This window comes from Populus nigra, chromosome 4 (genome assembly GCF_951802175.1).
Source record: "Populus nigra chromosome 4, ddPopNigr1.1, whole genome shotgun sequence".
In the NCBI taxonomy this organism is placed as follows: domain Eukaryota; kingdom Viridiplantae; phylum Streptophyta; class Magnoliopsida; order Malpighiales; family Salicaceae; genus Populus; species Populus nigra.
In genome coordinates, this window is record NC_084855.1 from 24,119,047 (window position 1) to 24,133,260 (window position 14,214).

The window sequence follows — 14,214 nt, forward strand, 5'->3', positions numbered from 1 at the left end:
TAACCAGGGCTAGTAGAAGCAGAGAACATATGCAGAAAAGGATCAGCAGGACAAAATTACATGATTACACTGGTATGAAGGGGCCCATTTTCAGGAAAAAATGAATCACCTTTCTTAACTTATAAAAGCATATGTTTGAATAATTGAAGAACAGGTAAAATTTGTGTCAATAATGTTTAAATCAGCGCTGATTTGCAATGCTCTAAAGAGTTTCAAAATCCCATGCCGCTCATGCCATTGCTTGCTGGGGTTTCCTTTTCAACCTTGGGAAGTTCAGACACAATTGCCTCAGTTGTAGTCATCAAGGAAGACACACTGCATACAAAGGAAATTAAATGGTGGTTGCTTCAAGAATGAAACAAGGTTTAGAAAAATAAGGATACCCTCTTGAAAAGGATTTATAAATACCTTGCAGCATCTACCAAGGCTGTTCTAATGACTTTCAAAGGATCGATAATTCCTGATTTCACCATGTCTACATACTCGCCTATCACAAATAGGAAGCAAGTTAATAACAATGCAACATGACATATAACAATCCATGATATCATACTACTTCTTTCCATTTGGATATTGAAAGGAGAATGGTAAACCTTTGGCTGCATCATATCCAAGGTCAGGGTTGTCCTGCTCCAATAGCTTGCCAACAACAACTGCTCCCTCTACCCCCGCATTGCTAGCGATAGTGTGAACAGGTGTCTACAGAAAAAAACGTGCTCAATTGAGAACAGACTTATGAAGTGTATAAAACTAGGTTCACATCCTAAGACTATAGACGACACTGCTTGCTTCATTCTGTAAGGAAAAATGATTGATTGCATTCCTTGATAAAAAGAAACTTCAGCAAAATTGTATTTCTAGTAACTTGACAGAATGCAAGTTTAATAAATATCCATTGTCATCATAAATTATGCAACTTCTTGTCACTCCTCCAACCATGTGCAGTGTTAAGAACTTTTAATTACATGAATGGATCATCCACAATAATGATTCTCTCACATCTTAAAATCAGAAAAAATGTCAATATGCATCAAAGATGAAAATTTGACCAGAAGAACAAAGGTCCGAACCTTGAGAGCATTCTGGATAATCTGGACACCGATCTTCTGATCAAAATTTGCAGTATGCAATTTGTCAAGCTCCTTAGAGGCGTAAAGAAGTGCAACACCCCCACCTGAACAAATGAAGGTTTTTACAAGTTGATGCACCATTACAAACTTAGAAAGAGGTGACCAACCCAGTCAAAGATAGGCTTACCAGGTACAATGCCCTCCTCTACAGCAGCCTTGGTGGCATTCAGAGCATCAGTAACCCTGTCTTTCTTCTCACCAACTTCAGCTTCGCTGGCTCCACCAATCTATCAAGCATAACAGTAAAGCTTGGTTCTGTATAGCAACAATCTGTGGCAGATGATTATCTAAAAGAAAAACCAACCTTTAAAACTGCAACACCACCAGAAAGTTTTGCTAGCCGCTCCTGTAACTTCTCTTTATCATAATCAGAGGTGCTGGTTCCGATAGCAGATCTCAACTGTTTTAACGATTGTACATTAGAAAACTATTACCTACAAAAAATAATCAAGGCAGAGCTTGAGCTTGAGGGAGACAAACCTGCTCGCATCTTTCTTCAATGGTTTTCTTGTCACCAAGCCCATCAAGAATAATAGTGTCATCCTTTGATACCGTCACCTACAATTTAGCACATGGAAATGAGTCATAAGGAGAGCATCATGGCAATGGGCCGAAAGGGAAAGAGTGCCAAAAACCATATTTTCACATGCAAGTCTTGGTCAATTGATATACACAAACAAATAATACATTTATAGTTTATCTTACCTTTTTGCATGAGCCAAGCATTTCCAATCCCACATTATCAAGGTTCAAGCCGAGCTCTTCGGTTATAACCTACAAATCATTAAAAAAATATCAGAGACCAGTTCATGCACAGTTCATGTAAAAGTTAAAAGGGAAACATAGCTAATCACATGAACCTACCTGACCCCCTGTAAGAATGGAAAGATCCTGCAAACTGGCCTTCCTATTTTCTCCAAATCCAGGTGCTTTGATGGCACAAACCTTGAACCAATTCAAAATCCATTACCCTTAGTAAAACACATAAATCTTGCATAAAGGTCAGCCTTTTCTTTGATTCGGAAACCGGTTTTTTATATGAGAGAATTACATGATACCTTGATTCCAGCACGAAGCTTGTTCAAAATGAGAGTTGCGAGTACCTCACCCTCCAAATCTTCAGCAACAATCAGCAAAGGTCTTTGCCTCTGAGAAACATAGCAAATTGGTTCAAAAATTGGAGAACATAATCAACTCATTTCAATCCTCCCAGTAAACAACCACTGACCTTCAAGGCCAATTCTAAAACTTTGACAGTAGAACTCATGCTTGAGATCTTCTTTTCGTGAATTAAAATGAGAGGATCTTCTAATTCCTGAAAAAGAATAAAAAAGAATTAAGTCTTGGAAAATTTGCATAAAGCACTGTGACTTGAAACAGCACCCATGAGTTCATTATAAATATTATGAGTTAACTAATTATTAAAGCATGAAGTGCTTACACATTTCTGGTTCTTGTCATTAGTGATAAAATAAGGGGATATATAGCCCCTGTCCAGCTTCATTCCCTCAACAACCTCCAATTCATTATCCATTGTTTTTCCATCCTGACATGAATTTGAGAGAGAAAAGTTCACAAAATGATAGAAATGAGAAGGAAAGCAAAAGTTTGTTTTGACAGGATAAAAAGGCACCAATGTTGCTAATAGTAAAGACCAATAAAATTCATAAAGCCATGAAAAATTAAACCTATGGGAATAAAATAGCATAAAGGAAGAGAAAGAATTCCAAAAGCAGCTTACAGAGATTGTAATGACACCCTCTTTGCCAACTTTCTCCATAGCCTTGGCTATAAGTTCACCAATCTCTCTTTCTCCATTTGCTGATATTGTCCCAACCTTATTACAAAAACATCATTTTAGTAATGCTTAAACTATATCCAATACAAATCTGTTTATTCCATCTAATTCTAACTACTACTTGAGCATTACTTCTCTGTTTTTCTTGGTATTACTAGTCCTATCTCTCGCACTTTGAAACAAAAGTAGGACACAGCAAACCCACCTGGGCTATTTCCTCAGATGTGCTGATCATCCTTGCTCTGCTCTTCAAGCTTGTCACAACAGCTTCAACTGCCATTGAGATCCCACGTCTAAGGTCCATGGCATTCACTCCAGCTGCCACAGACTTGCATCCTTCAGCAAATATTGCACGGGTAAGGACAGTTGCACATGTGGTACCTGCAAACATGTGAAAGAAAGCTCCTTCAACAACCCATCACAAAAGGTTCGACCATTATAATTTACAAAGAAAGAAGACTCTGATCATTCCTAACATGTGCAAGAACCAACACATTATTGCCCACAAAACATGTAAAAATTCATGGACTTTCAACCTCAAAAAAGATAAATACTGAAAGTTCATATTCAAATTATGAAATCTCACCATCGCCTGCCACATCATTAGTAGCATTTGCAACCTGCTTCACAAGGCTAGCACCAATGTTCTTAACTCTGTCTTGGAATTCAATGCTCTTTGCTACAGTTACACCATCTTTTGTCACTTTAGGAGCCCCCCAGCTTTGTTCCAAAACTACATTACGTCCCTGTGGAGAAGCCAAACATTGAAATTTCACAAAATATTTAATTGCAAATGAAGATTGAACCTCCTCCCATCACAACGAACCACACAATCAACTCATCAATGCACAAACCATACAAGGTACATTTAATTCACAACCTAGTTTGTAAAAACAATTCCACAAAAGAACAAAGAAACACATGATCACAACCAAAAAACAACATAAACCAAATAAAGTCGCTCACTTTAGGCCCCATGGTAACTTGAACAGCATCAGCAAGCTCTTCAACACCTCTAAGCATCAAAGCACGAGCTTCAACACCAAATTTGATGTCCTTAGCCGCGTAATTTCTCCTCCAAGCCAATCTACTACCAATCTAAACTCCCACCAAGAAAACAACACAATCCCCATTAGATTTACACAAACAAAATCAAATTCAACCGTAAACAGATTGAGATTAAAAAGTTACCTGCTTGGCGTTGTTGCCAGCCACCCCACTAACAAAAAATGAACAAATAAGAGAGGCCCAGATGAGAAAACAACCAAAGTAATCAACTTTCTAGTTTAAGCCATTAACAGAGATACATAGGCAAATTGAAAGTTTACTTACCTGGCTTTGGAGGCGAGACCAGAGGCAAAACGATACATGGCTCTCTGTAAGTAGAGTAGTGACAGAAAGAGAGTGCGGGTTTATTAGCAAGTAGACGTGGGGTTTAGTGATGGCGAGAGATAGAGAGAGAGAGAGACAACAATAATGAGGTAGAAAAGCAAAGAAGGAAGAGGAAGGAAAGAGAAGCTGGTTAGGGTTTAGGGTTTTGTGTGGGGGCTAAGGCACCAATCCGGAGCACTGAGCACACGGAAGTGAAGTCAAGAATCTCTGAGACCACTTACAAACTGGGCTTGCTGCAAAGATGAAGGGGCCAAGAAAACATCTGGGCTAAAAATAATGAGATATGGGTTTTTTTAAATTAATTAATTAATGGGTATTTCTTATCTTTAAGCAAACACAAATTTTACTTCAGAAAATATTTTTTCCATCTCTATTTTTTTAAGAATGTATTTCTTACATGGAGAATTAAAAAATATATTTTTATTATATATAAATTTTTCAAAATAGAAAACGAGGGCTCCTGTTTGGTTTAAGTTGAAAATATTGAAACGAATTATCATAAAAAATTAAATGAACCAAAAAAGATTTTATTTTTATAGTGGAATTTTTTTTCCAATTTTTAGAAAATCGAATAATTATAAAAAAATAAATTAAAAAACAGCTTTTATTTCTAGTCAGTAAATGTGTTTCTTTAATTTTCTTTTCTTAAAAAAATTGTGAAAAAAAAAAACTAAAATTTGAGGGGGAAAATAAGTTATATTTGTGAACCAATAATCCTTAACTTAAACCTTTCTCTTCCTATCTCTTTTCTCATTAATTTAAATTTAAACATAGTATTTGATTATAATTTCTAACATTTAAATTCTAGGATCAACATGTAACAAAATTTATTAAAAAAATTTAAATGCAGATACAGGGATGTGCCTTTAAAATTATCCAAAATAATAAATTAGTCTCTAATATATAAACCAATATAAAAATATGAAAATAAATGTTAACAATAAATAAAAAATACTTAATAATAAATCATAATAGTTGAAATGATTTTTTGTTTCTTCAAAATATGTTAGGATTTACTTTAGCTACCCTATCAACCTCACACTTCACAATAACAAATATATAATCAATGACAAATGATTAAATGTACCTAATTAATTGCTTTTAAAAATTTATTGATTTAATTAATAATTAATATTAGGATATTAATTAGATTTGATTAGGAGTTTTCAAAACAGTTTTTAAAAAAACTTAATTTGGGCTAGACTCTGATTAACTATTAATAAATTACCGAGTTGATCATACAAATTCATTATTTATGATCACAAACCATGGAAAGCTTATAACTATAAGTTGCTTGCTGGTAGGAATTTGGGGTTCGAGTAGAATTTGCAGAGCTGAAAGACATCAAGAGAAGAATTTTAGAGAGCAAACAGAGAAGGAAAAGACAGAACTGAATCAAAATCTCATTCAAGAACTTGGCTTGGCAGAACACATGCTGCTAATTACATTAATACAACATCAAACACCAAATTGTAGGACTTAGACTATATGAGACTCACACAAACACAAAAACTACAACAGACCATGCATAGATTAACCTCCCTACTAACGTTAAACTACACACATATAAAATAGTACCATAAAAGAGGTAAGCTAGTATGAAATTGAGCCACTGTGATCGATCTTATGGAGGATGGAGATGATCTTAGCACTCGTCAAAGGCTTCTCCTGGTAATCATCCAGGCCAGCTTCCATAAATTCTTGAATTTCTTGTTTTACGCAGCGTGTTGATACACCGGCAATCATGCTACGTATGCCCATAGCTCGGAGTTTCCTTGTTGCCTGCCATCAAAGTACTATTTGGTTAGATCCTGCATCTACTTGCAGCTATTAAACATGGTATATATCTCACTGAATGTTGATTGATTGAGGTAATAAGGTCGACATACCTCAATGCCATTCATGATAGGCATGTCTCTATCCATCAGAATGAGATCAAACTTTTTTCCCGAACAATGGATATCAATAGCTTCCTTCCCATTTCTGGCCACGTGGTTTTCTATCCCAAGTTGTTCCAAGAGTCTGTGGTGAATAGTTTGATTGATTGAATCATCGTCCACGACAAGTGCAGTCATCTTGGTTCCCAATTTCCAGCTGCTATTGAAGTTTGTCGCCATTTGTTTTCTCTGACAGCCCTTGCTAGTCTTATTCTCCTGTGGTTCACCTCAGAACAAGTTATAGTGTCAAGCTATTTAAGTCTTAAATATATAGATGAAAAAGTTAAACTAAGAGAGAAACAATTAACCAATGGAATTGATTAAGTTAGTGATTTTTTAGCATATTCTCCAGTCAATGTGTGCACCTCTTGTTTGGTAAATAAGGGAAATGAATGTGATGTCACAACTAAATGCATGCATCTACGAAATGAGACATGCAACTAGAACTTTAAGACAAAATAACCCATCAAGGTATGCTTCATGCTTGGCTCCAATATTATTGCTTACAGTCTACAGAAAAAGTTGTGAGCATGCATCTTCAGGATATTAATTTTTATCCATAGAGGAGGGTTTGGACCTGGCTTGGCATTAGTATCATGTATTTTCGTAAAGGAAAAAGGGTTTAGGAAACATTCAATAGCATTGTATATAAACAATACAGTGTGGCTGGAGATGCTTTAGAGGAAGAAGAAAAACTGATCTGAGACTGGCGGATTCCGAGGAAAGTGATCTCCCCGACTGATTCAACAGTGAAAATGCAAGACATGATCATATATGTGGAAACAGTATCTTTTCCATGGCAAACATTGCAGTTTAAAAAGGTTCCATACCAGCCAATGACTTGGATTGTGTTGAAGATCACAAGATCTACAAAATGAGATTTTATCCCTATTTAGGGATGGCCACAATGAAGAGGTTTCCACAAAATCTTTAAACTTTTTTGCTTAGAATGGATAGCAGCACGCTTTAAAGATTTGAACCAATATTTCCAGCCTGCTTTAGCATTTCTTTCAGTTAATCAGTCTTTGGAAGGTATCCGAATTTTCATTTTAAAGGAAAAGGTTTGAGCTGAAATGATTATTGTTGTGATGCATCATTTCTAAAACCACGTCAATTTCCTTTCCTTTGTGAGTAGATATGCTAGCATCCTGCTTTGCAGATCTGCATCACAATCTAGTATGTAATCTGCTCTTGTTTGCCCAAAAGCGACCTGCTATTAATTATCTTCCCTGTCATTTTACTAAAATCAATGCAATAGTAGGTGCATTATCAATGCCAATCCTTCCTCTTTTGTCATGATAATCCAATTTCTCAGTTAATAAACAGAAACAATATCTAGGAATGAATTAAGACAAAATCTCACAGAAATCTTAGTGGTTTGCAGCTTTCAGGCTTCCATTCTGGTGGCAACTTAAAAGTTAAGCAACTACAAGATGTTTGATTAAGTTTTGGTAATCAATCAGGTACCGAATATCATAAAAGATTTGCATACCAGAATTGATGAAACCAACCATATCCCTTCGGTAGCATTTGATTACTGTTTCAGGGCAAAAGCGATGGAGATAATTCGGATAGTAACTATTTTAGAATGATAGAAAGTCATTCCAAAACTATCTCAAATACTGATTTATTTTATGTTTCCGTCCCCATCTCTTCAACTAAACACGTACTTGTCCCTTATATGCTTGTCTCTTTTTTCATAAAGCACTAATCAAACACAACCTCAAAGTATATTGTTCACTGGTTAGACTGGGTGACAGACATGCTATGGATTTGAACCTTTTTGAAAGGTTAAGTTGGATGTTCACATTGCAACCCAATGAAAGAATTTTACCAATAAGCTATCATTTGGCTTGCTCATTTTATTTGACTGCCACCCATCACACATGCATCAAACTCTAATGTCTTAAGCAATGTTTTTTAGGTGAGGAAGAGAGCATGCCTCCTTAACCACCGGGTCAATTCTTAAGGTTAGGAAGTAAAAATGTCGCCATACTAGGTTAATAAAGCTCCAAAGCATTTTATGATGGAGATTCAGAGGAGATAATTAAGAGGACTCGACTTTATTGATATCATAGTTGCTGCTGCTACAGCTTCGTGGACTTGTTACTTCTTACTGTAACATTGGACTCATAACAAGTAAGCAAGGCAGGAAAAAAGAAAGAGAAGAAAGGACCAACTTAAACTAATAAATGTAGCATAATTTATTGACTTGTGAAGTCCTCTATCAGATCCACAGTTCTTAAAGTTCATCATCAAGCTCCCTCAGAATCGGCAACAGGGTCGCTGGGAAGAATGGCTTCTCAATTGCTTTATTAGCCCCAGCATCAAGAATTGCTTGCTCATGCATTTCACACCAGCAACCAGTCATGCCTATGATCTTACAATTTATGCCCTGGCACGCATATACCTGATAGCCTATCATAAATCATAAAAGATTATAACATATCAGAAGCATGAGTTTGCTGATGCTTGATCAATTAAATCAAACACTTGCTACCCCAAGCCCATTCATGACAGGAAGGCTAATGTTAGTGATAATGAGGTCAAAGGTGGAAGATGAAGCTGAAGCGGGACAAATGCAGATAGGCCATTGCTAGCAGTCTGGGTGTCAACACCATAATATCGAAGAAAGCTCGACTGTGCTATCTGAGAAGACCTGTCACTGTCAACCAGAAGTGCTGAGATCCGGTTCCTCAACTGCAGAGCAGGTATTCCACTTCGGCATCGATCTTCTGATCGCCTAACAGGGATCATTTCAGGTGCCATTGTTCCTCCAGGATGAAAAATCACAAGAAAGAAAAAAATAAGTCAGCATTTTATTGAAAGCAACAGTGTTGGCACAAATTTATGCATATAGGTTCTTCTATAGGTCATAAATTTGCCCTTGATCGGCAGAGCTAACAGTTTTGTTCAATGTCTATATTAGCCAACTTGTTAATTGTATCTGTAAACCCTGTCAAGATCAAGACCATGACTAATAACGGGCAACAAGATTGGACTGTCTCAATGTTAATCTACAGAGTTTATGCCTGGATGGTATTTTCTCGCCGATAACAGTAACAACGACAAAACAACCCGAATGCAGCAACAAGCATGAAAGAAAAATATTTTCTTTGTTTTTCTTTAGAAACAAAGTGCAGTTATCAATGATTCGTCAGTTGCAATAATGGAAAGAAAAAACATAATAAATGCAGCTTATTAAATGGAAGAACTAGTAAGAGAAGCGTTTTTCAGCAGAAAAACACCTCAATCTTCTATCTGTTTGGAGATTTGATGCGGAATAATGAACCAAAAAAATTAAAGCAAGAAAGAAAGAAGTTTTTAAAGAAAAAAACTAAGAATTAAAAGTAGAGAAAAAAAAAAAAGAAAAAGCCACAAGAAGAGAGAAGAATGATGCAAAATTATGCAACTCTCTAATTTTTATTCAAAGTATCCAAATTGCATAAAAAAAAACATATAAATAGCAAAACCTTAAAGATCTAACTATTAAACTCAACCCATCAATTAAAAATATCTAATATAAATAATTCAAATAAATAAAATAAAACTATAAAAAAGGTCTAAATGGACCCAGTCTCTCAACTAAAGAGTGACAGGTTGAGCCATCATACATCTTTTTTGTCTATATACTCGTGTAATAATCAGTGTGAATCTAGTATCCCCACCAACTCTCTCAAGATTGGAGAAACTTGACCCCATCGAGTGTAGCTATGGGCAACTCTAATAGTACTCCTAATGATCTAGGTCAATCTGCTACAAAGAATCTATAGTGATCCAAGTGCAATCAGAATCAAATTAGCCCACCCAATGAACTAGAAACCGTTAAACCTTACCATTATTGGTAAAAACAAGTTGTTCATCTAAAATAGCATCAATATTATCCTTTTATGTTGAGGTCAAAGTGTAAGGGGTAAAGGTTTCAATAGGATTTTCAGGATAGAATTTAGGTGGCATCTCAAAGGAATCATTTGGAATAGGATATGGTTTCCGATAGACAACTAAATTCTCAATGTTAAATATAGAGTTAATGTCAAAATCAAGAACATACATATTTGGATCAACCCATTGTAACACTTTGAATGGCCCCGCACTACGTGCATGCAATTTTTTATTAGTTCCCGAAGGAAACCGCTCAGGTCTAATCCATATCATAACATAGTCTCCCACATTAAATTTATTTTGTCGTCTATGTAAATCAGCTTGAAGTTTATATTGTGCATTACTTGTTTGAATCTATTTAGTGATCTCAACATGCAAATCTTGAATTCTATGTGCAAAAAACTTGGCTGACTCAGACACCCTAGCATGAAGAGACATGGAAAAAAGGTCTAAAGGTTTATGAGGCTTGTAACCATGTACACCTTCAAAAGGACTCATGTCTATTGACCTATTGACATAATTATTAAAGGCAAATTAAGTTGTATGAAGAACCAAATCTCAATTCTTATTATGATTATTCGCTTGACACCTCAAAAGGTTTTCTAAACTCCTATTAATTTAATCCTTAGTTTGACCATTAGTTTGAGGGTGGTAGACACTAGAAAACTTCAATTTAGTTCCCACCATATGCCAAAAGATTTTCCAGAAATGACTTGTAAATCTAACATCCCTATCCGAGACTATGGTTTAGGGAAGACAATATAACTTGACAATCTCGTCAAAATAGAGTTTTGCAACTTTGAAAGCTTCTGTAATCTTAGTACAAGGGATAAAATCGGTCATTTTAGAGAAGCGATCGACATCCATAAAAATAGAATCATGCTTCTTTGTAGCACGTTGAAGCCTAAGTACAAAATTCATACTTACATCCTGCCATGGGCAAATAGGAACAAGCAATGCAGTGTAAAGACTAGTATTCTGTTTTTTATGCATGGCTAGTTGACATGTTTGACATTAACCTATCAACTTAGCTACATCTTTTTTCAAACTAAACAAAAAAAACTGACATTCCACCTCGTCAATGCTTTTATTTTTTTCCAAAGTGTTCTGAAAGACCTCAAGCATGAATCTCTCATATCAAAAACTCACGCATGAATGTTTTCGGGATATAAAGTTTATTATCCTGAAACAAATACTCTTCTTGGAGGTGATAACCATTTACAACACGGTTATTCTCATCCTTCAAAGTCATGTATATTTCTCCAAATTTTGGGCAAGATTCATACTCCTCTTTGAGTCTCTCAAATCCAGTAACTTCAACACTCATCATGGATAACAACATTACCCGACGATTCAAGGCATTTGCAGTTTTATTTTCCATTCTAGATTTATATTTCAAAACAAATGAATAAGCTTGCAAATATTCAACCCAACAACCATGTCTATGATTGAGTTTCTTTTAGGAGTTGATATAACGAAGGGCCTCATGGTCGGAGTAAAGAACAAACTCATATGGTAGCAAATAATGATGCTAATAACATAGGGCTTGAACCATCACATAAAACTCTGTCATATGTTGAGTACTTTTGTTTGGCCTCATTAAGTTTCTCAATAAAATAGCTACATGATGATGTTCCTGACTAAGTACTCCACCTAGCTATATAAACTCTCGAGGCATCACATCTACTTCAAACACCTTAGTAAAGTCGGGGAGCCGCATTACTGGGGCCTCCATCATCTTTTTCTTAACCTCCTCAAATGTCTTATTAGCTCCTTTACTCCATTAAAACTCACATTGTTTCAAACAATCTGTAATAGACAATATGATGGTGTTAAATCATTTGATGAAACGATGATAAATAGTCGCAAGCCCAAGAAAACTACAAACCTCATGAATAGTCTTAGGCTTTGGCCAATCTATTATCATTTGGAATTTTTAGGGATCTATGGAGACTCCCTTAAATGAAACTATAAAACCTATGAAAACCACTTGATCTGTAAGGAAAGAACACTTTTTGACATTGGCAAACAAACTTTCCTTCCGTAGGGTGGTACAAACTTGAATAAGATGATTTAAATGTTCTTCCTTGATTTGGCTATAAATAAGGATATCATCAAAATACACCATCAAGATTTTTCTTATAAATGGCCTAAACACCTATGTCATTACTTTCGTAAAAGTGCTTGGTGCATTGGAAATGCTAAAAGACATGACTAGCCACTCATATAATCCATTCTTAGCCTTAAATGCAGTTTTTCATTCATCTCCTAGACGGATTCTAATCTGACGATACTCACTCTTCAGGTTAATCTTAGAAAAAATTTGAGCTCCTGCCATCATATTTAGTTTGTCATTCAATCAAGAAATGAGAAAACAATACTTGATTGCAATTCTATTGATGGCTCAGCTATCTACATACATTTGTCATTATCAATCTTTTTTAGGTGTTAACAGAATAGACATTGTATAAGAGCTCAAACTCTCTCGAATAAATCTCTTTTAAATAAGCCTATAGATCATTTAACTATAAGAACAATTAAAACTCTAAGCACCGACACCAAATTTAACGCGGAACAATGAACCAAAAGAATTAAAGCAGGAGAGAAAGAAGTAAAGAATTACAAGCAAAGAAAGAGAAGAAAAGGCAAAAAAAAAAAAAAAAGGAGAATAGGGGTTAAAAAAATATAAAATTCTGCAATTTTTATTTAATTCATCAAAATTGTCTCATAAGTTGAGAGAGAAAAATATAAATATCATAATCATAAACATCTAATTATTAGATTCAACCAATTAATTAAAACTACTTAATATAAATAAAATAAAATAATAAAATAAACCCAAATAAACTCTCGAAACAAAATATAACAGGGATACCGGGGGTAATAATCCCAAAGCTCAAAGAGAAATGCAAGGGGCTTACCAGCAAAGTCTTGCAAAGCTAGTGTTGATGCCAATGCAAGTGCCTGCACATGGCGTAGGCGGAGCAGGGCTAACCTTTTCCACCTACTTTCAGAATTCCAGTGAGCAAAATGCACAGGCAATGGCAATAAGTCTTGTCAGAAAACCGAGATTCGCGGAAAAGTGGCTATGCAGAAGGATTCAGAAAAACTGGTTGCTAGATTTTTCTTTCTTTCTTTTAATAGTATATCAGATTTTGTTTTGCCTTTCCCATTAAAACACATAAAATTGAAAAATCACCACGTTCTCGACGAGCAGGCTACTGTTGGTTACTTCCATTCTTGTCTCTGTGCATATCTGGAATTTAAGTTTAAATAAACCCTTGACCGTCAGGGGAAACAAAATAAATATTTCCTTCTTTTCCCGTGTTCATAATATTTTACACCAGCAAAACATGTTCCAGCAAAAAAATGTTTCGAAATGCAGGAGAGCATGGCTTTCGTATTTGCAGTGAAAGGAGTGATAACATCCCTGTCCATGTGGATCAGTTTGGAATGAACACCTCCATCCTTTCTTGTCGTCGGTAATGTTTTTGATGAACAACATATTTTCTTCCTCGAATCCCATTGTGTTGACAGCTTAACTCTGATGAACTGTTCTTGATCTAATACATTACAGAAATTCATGTTTACTTCAGCATGCACATCATTTTCACTGAACTCTTTAATTATCAACGACAATACAATCATCATTAAAGAACATGACTTACTATTATGAACCCTCTAAAATTCTGATCAACTAGGACGGAAGAAACACAAGGTGGAGGAAATTAGCTTAGTAAAACAGAGTTCTGCACGGTTCGCGAAACAATAGAGATAAATACTGCCCAGCATTGCATGTCATAGGAGGATGGCAGTCCCACTACTTGACTCTTTCTTCTTCGTTCTCACGCATGCCTTCATAAAACCAAGAAGATTTCTCAGCAGTTTCTAGCCACGTTCGATTCACCACTGTCACTAAGACGCTAAGATAGATTGATAGCCGTTTCAAGCAACTTTCTTCATTTGATTTACCCTTGTCGTAATTTGTTTTTATAAATACAAATATCAATTATTAATTAACCCAAATTTTTTATAACAAAAAAAAATAATTTTGAATTATTTTTTAACAGCATTT

The 14,214-nt window shown here is 35.4% G+C and overlaps 3 protein-coding genes and 1 long non-coding RNA gene across 4 annotated transcripts; all 4 read right to left on the minus strand.

The window, feature by feature from the left end:
* Positions 1-87: 87 nt before the first annotated feature.
* LOC133690671 (chaperonin CPN60-2, mitochondrial-like) lies at positions 88-4,536 on the minus strand. The gene is made up of 18 exons (XM_062110918.1): positions 4,261-4,536; positions 4,120-4,147; positions 3,895-4,026; positions 3,515-3,674; positions 3,134-3,309; positions 2,872-2,967; positions 2,572-2,676; positions 2,359-2,445; positions 2,189-2,278; positions 1,995-2,075; positions 1,836-1,904; positions 1,611-1,688; positions 1,435-1,530; positions 1,258-1,357; positions 1,071-1,174; positions 594-699; positions 409-487; positions 88-315 (listed from the first exon to the last, which is right to left on the minus strand). Exons 1-18 carry the CDS (start codon positions 4,296-4,298, stop codon positions 213-215), a joined length of 1,728 nt encoding a protein of 575 aa, XP_061966902.1. The 5' UTR covers positions 4,299-4,536; the 3' UTR covers positions 88-212.
* Positions 4,537-5,717: 1,181 nt separating this feature from the next.
* Positions 5,718-6,470, minus strand: LOC133691069 (two-component response regulator 24-like). Its single transcript, XM_062111399.1, has 2 exons — positions 6,210-6,470; positions 5,718-6,102 (listed from the first exon to the last, which is right to left on the minus strand). The coding sequence occupies exons 1-2, from the start codon at positions 6,435-6,437 to the stop codon at positions 5,914-5,916; spliced, it is 417 nt and encodes a 138-aa protein (XP_061967383.1). The 5' UTR covers positions 6,438-6,470; the 3' UTR covers positions 5,718-5,913.
* A 2,029-nt stretch (positions 6,471-8,499) lies between these two features.
* Positions 8,500-9,026, minus strand: LOC133691777 (uncharacterized). Its single transcript, XM_062112369.1, has 2 exons — positions 8,849-9,026; positions 8,500-8,675 (listed from the first exon to the last, which is right to left on the minus strand). Exons 1-2 carry the CDS (start codon positions 9,024-9,026, stop codon positions 8,500-8,502), a joined length of 354 nt encoding a protein of 117 aa, XP_061968353.1.
* Positions 9,027-13,326: 4,300 nt separating this feature from the next.
* Positions 13,327-14,171, minus strand: LOC133690858 (uncharacterized). Its single transcript, XR_009841518.1, has 2 exons — positions 13,808-14,171; positions 13,327-13,702 (listed from the first exon to the last, which is right to left on the minus strand). It is a non-coding gene; the product is annotated as an uncharacterized LOC133690858 (long non-coding RNA).
* Positions 14,172-14,214: the final 43 nt, after the last annotated feature.

Coding starts and splice junctions, on each gene's coding strand:
- LOC133691777 (XM_062112369.1), bottom strand. CDS start 9,026: ATGGCACCTGAAATGATCCCTGTTAGGCGATCAGAAGATCGATGCCGA. Junction 8,676..8,848: donor CACCCAGACTGCTAGCAATG/GCCTATCTGCAT, acceptor GATTTATGATAG/GCTATCAGGTATATGCGTGC.
- LOC133691069 (XM_062111399.1), bottom strand. CDS start 6,437: ATGGCGACAAACTTCAATAGCAGCTGGAAATTGGGAACCAAGATGACT. Junction 6,103..6,209: donor CTATCATGAATGGCATTGAG/GTATGTCGACCT, acceptor CTTTGATGGCAG/GCAACAAGGAAACTCCGAGC.
- LOC133690671 (XM_062110918.1), bottom strand. CDS start 4,298: ATGTATCGTTTTGCCTCTGGTCTCGCCTCCAAAGCCAG. Junction 4,148..4,260: donor GGTCTCGCCTCCAAAGCCAG/GTAAGTAAACTT, acceptor ATTTTTTGTTAG/TGGGGTGGCTGGCAACAACG. Junction 3,675..3,894: donor AAGTTACCATGGGGCCTAAA/GTGAGCGACTTT, acceptor GCTTCTCCACAG/GGACGTAATGTAGTTTTGGA.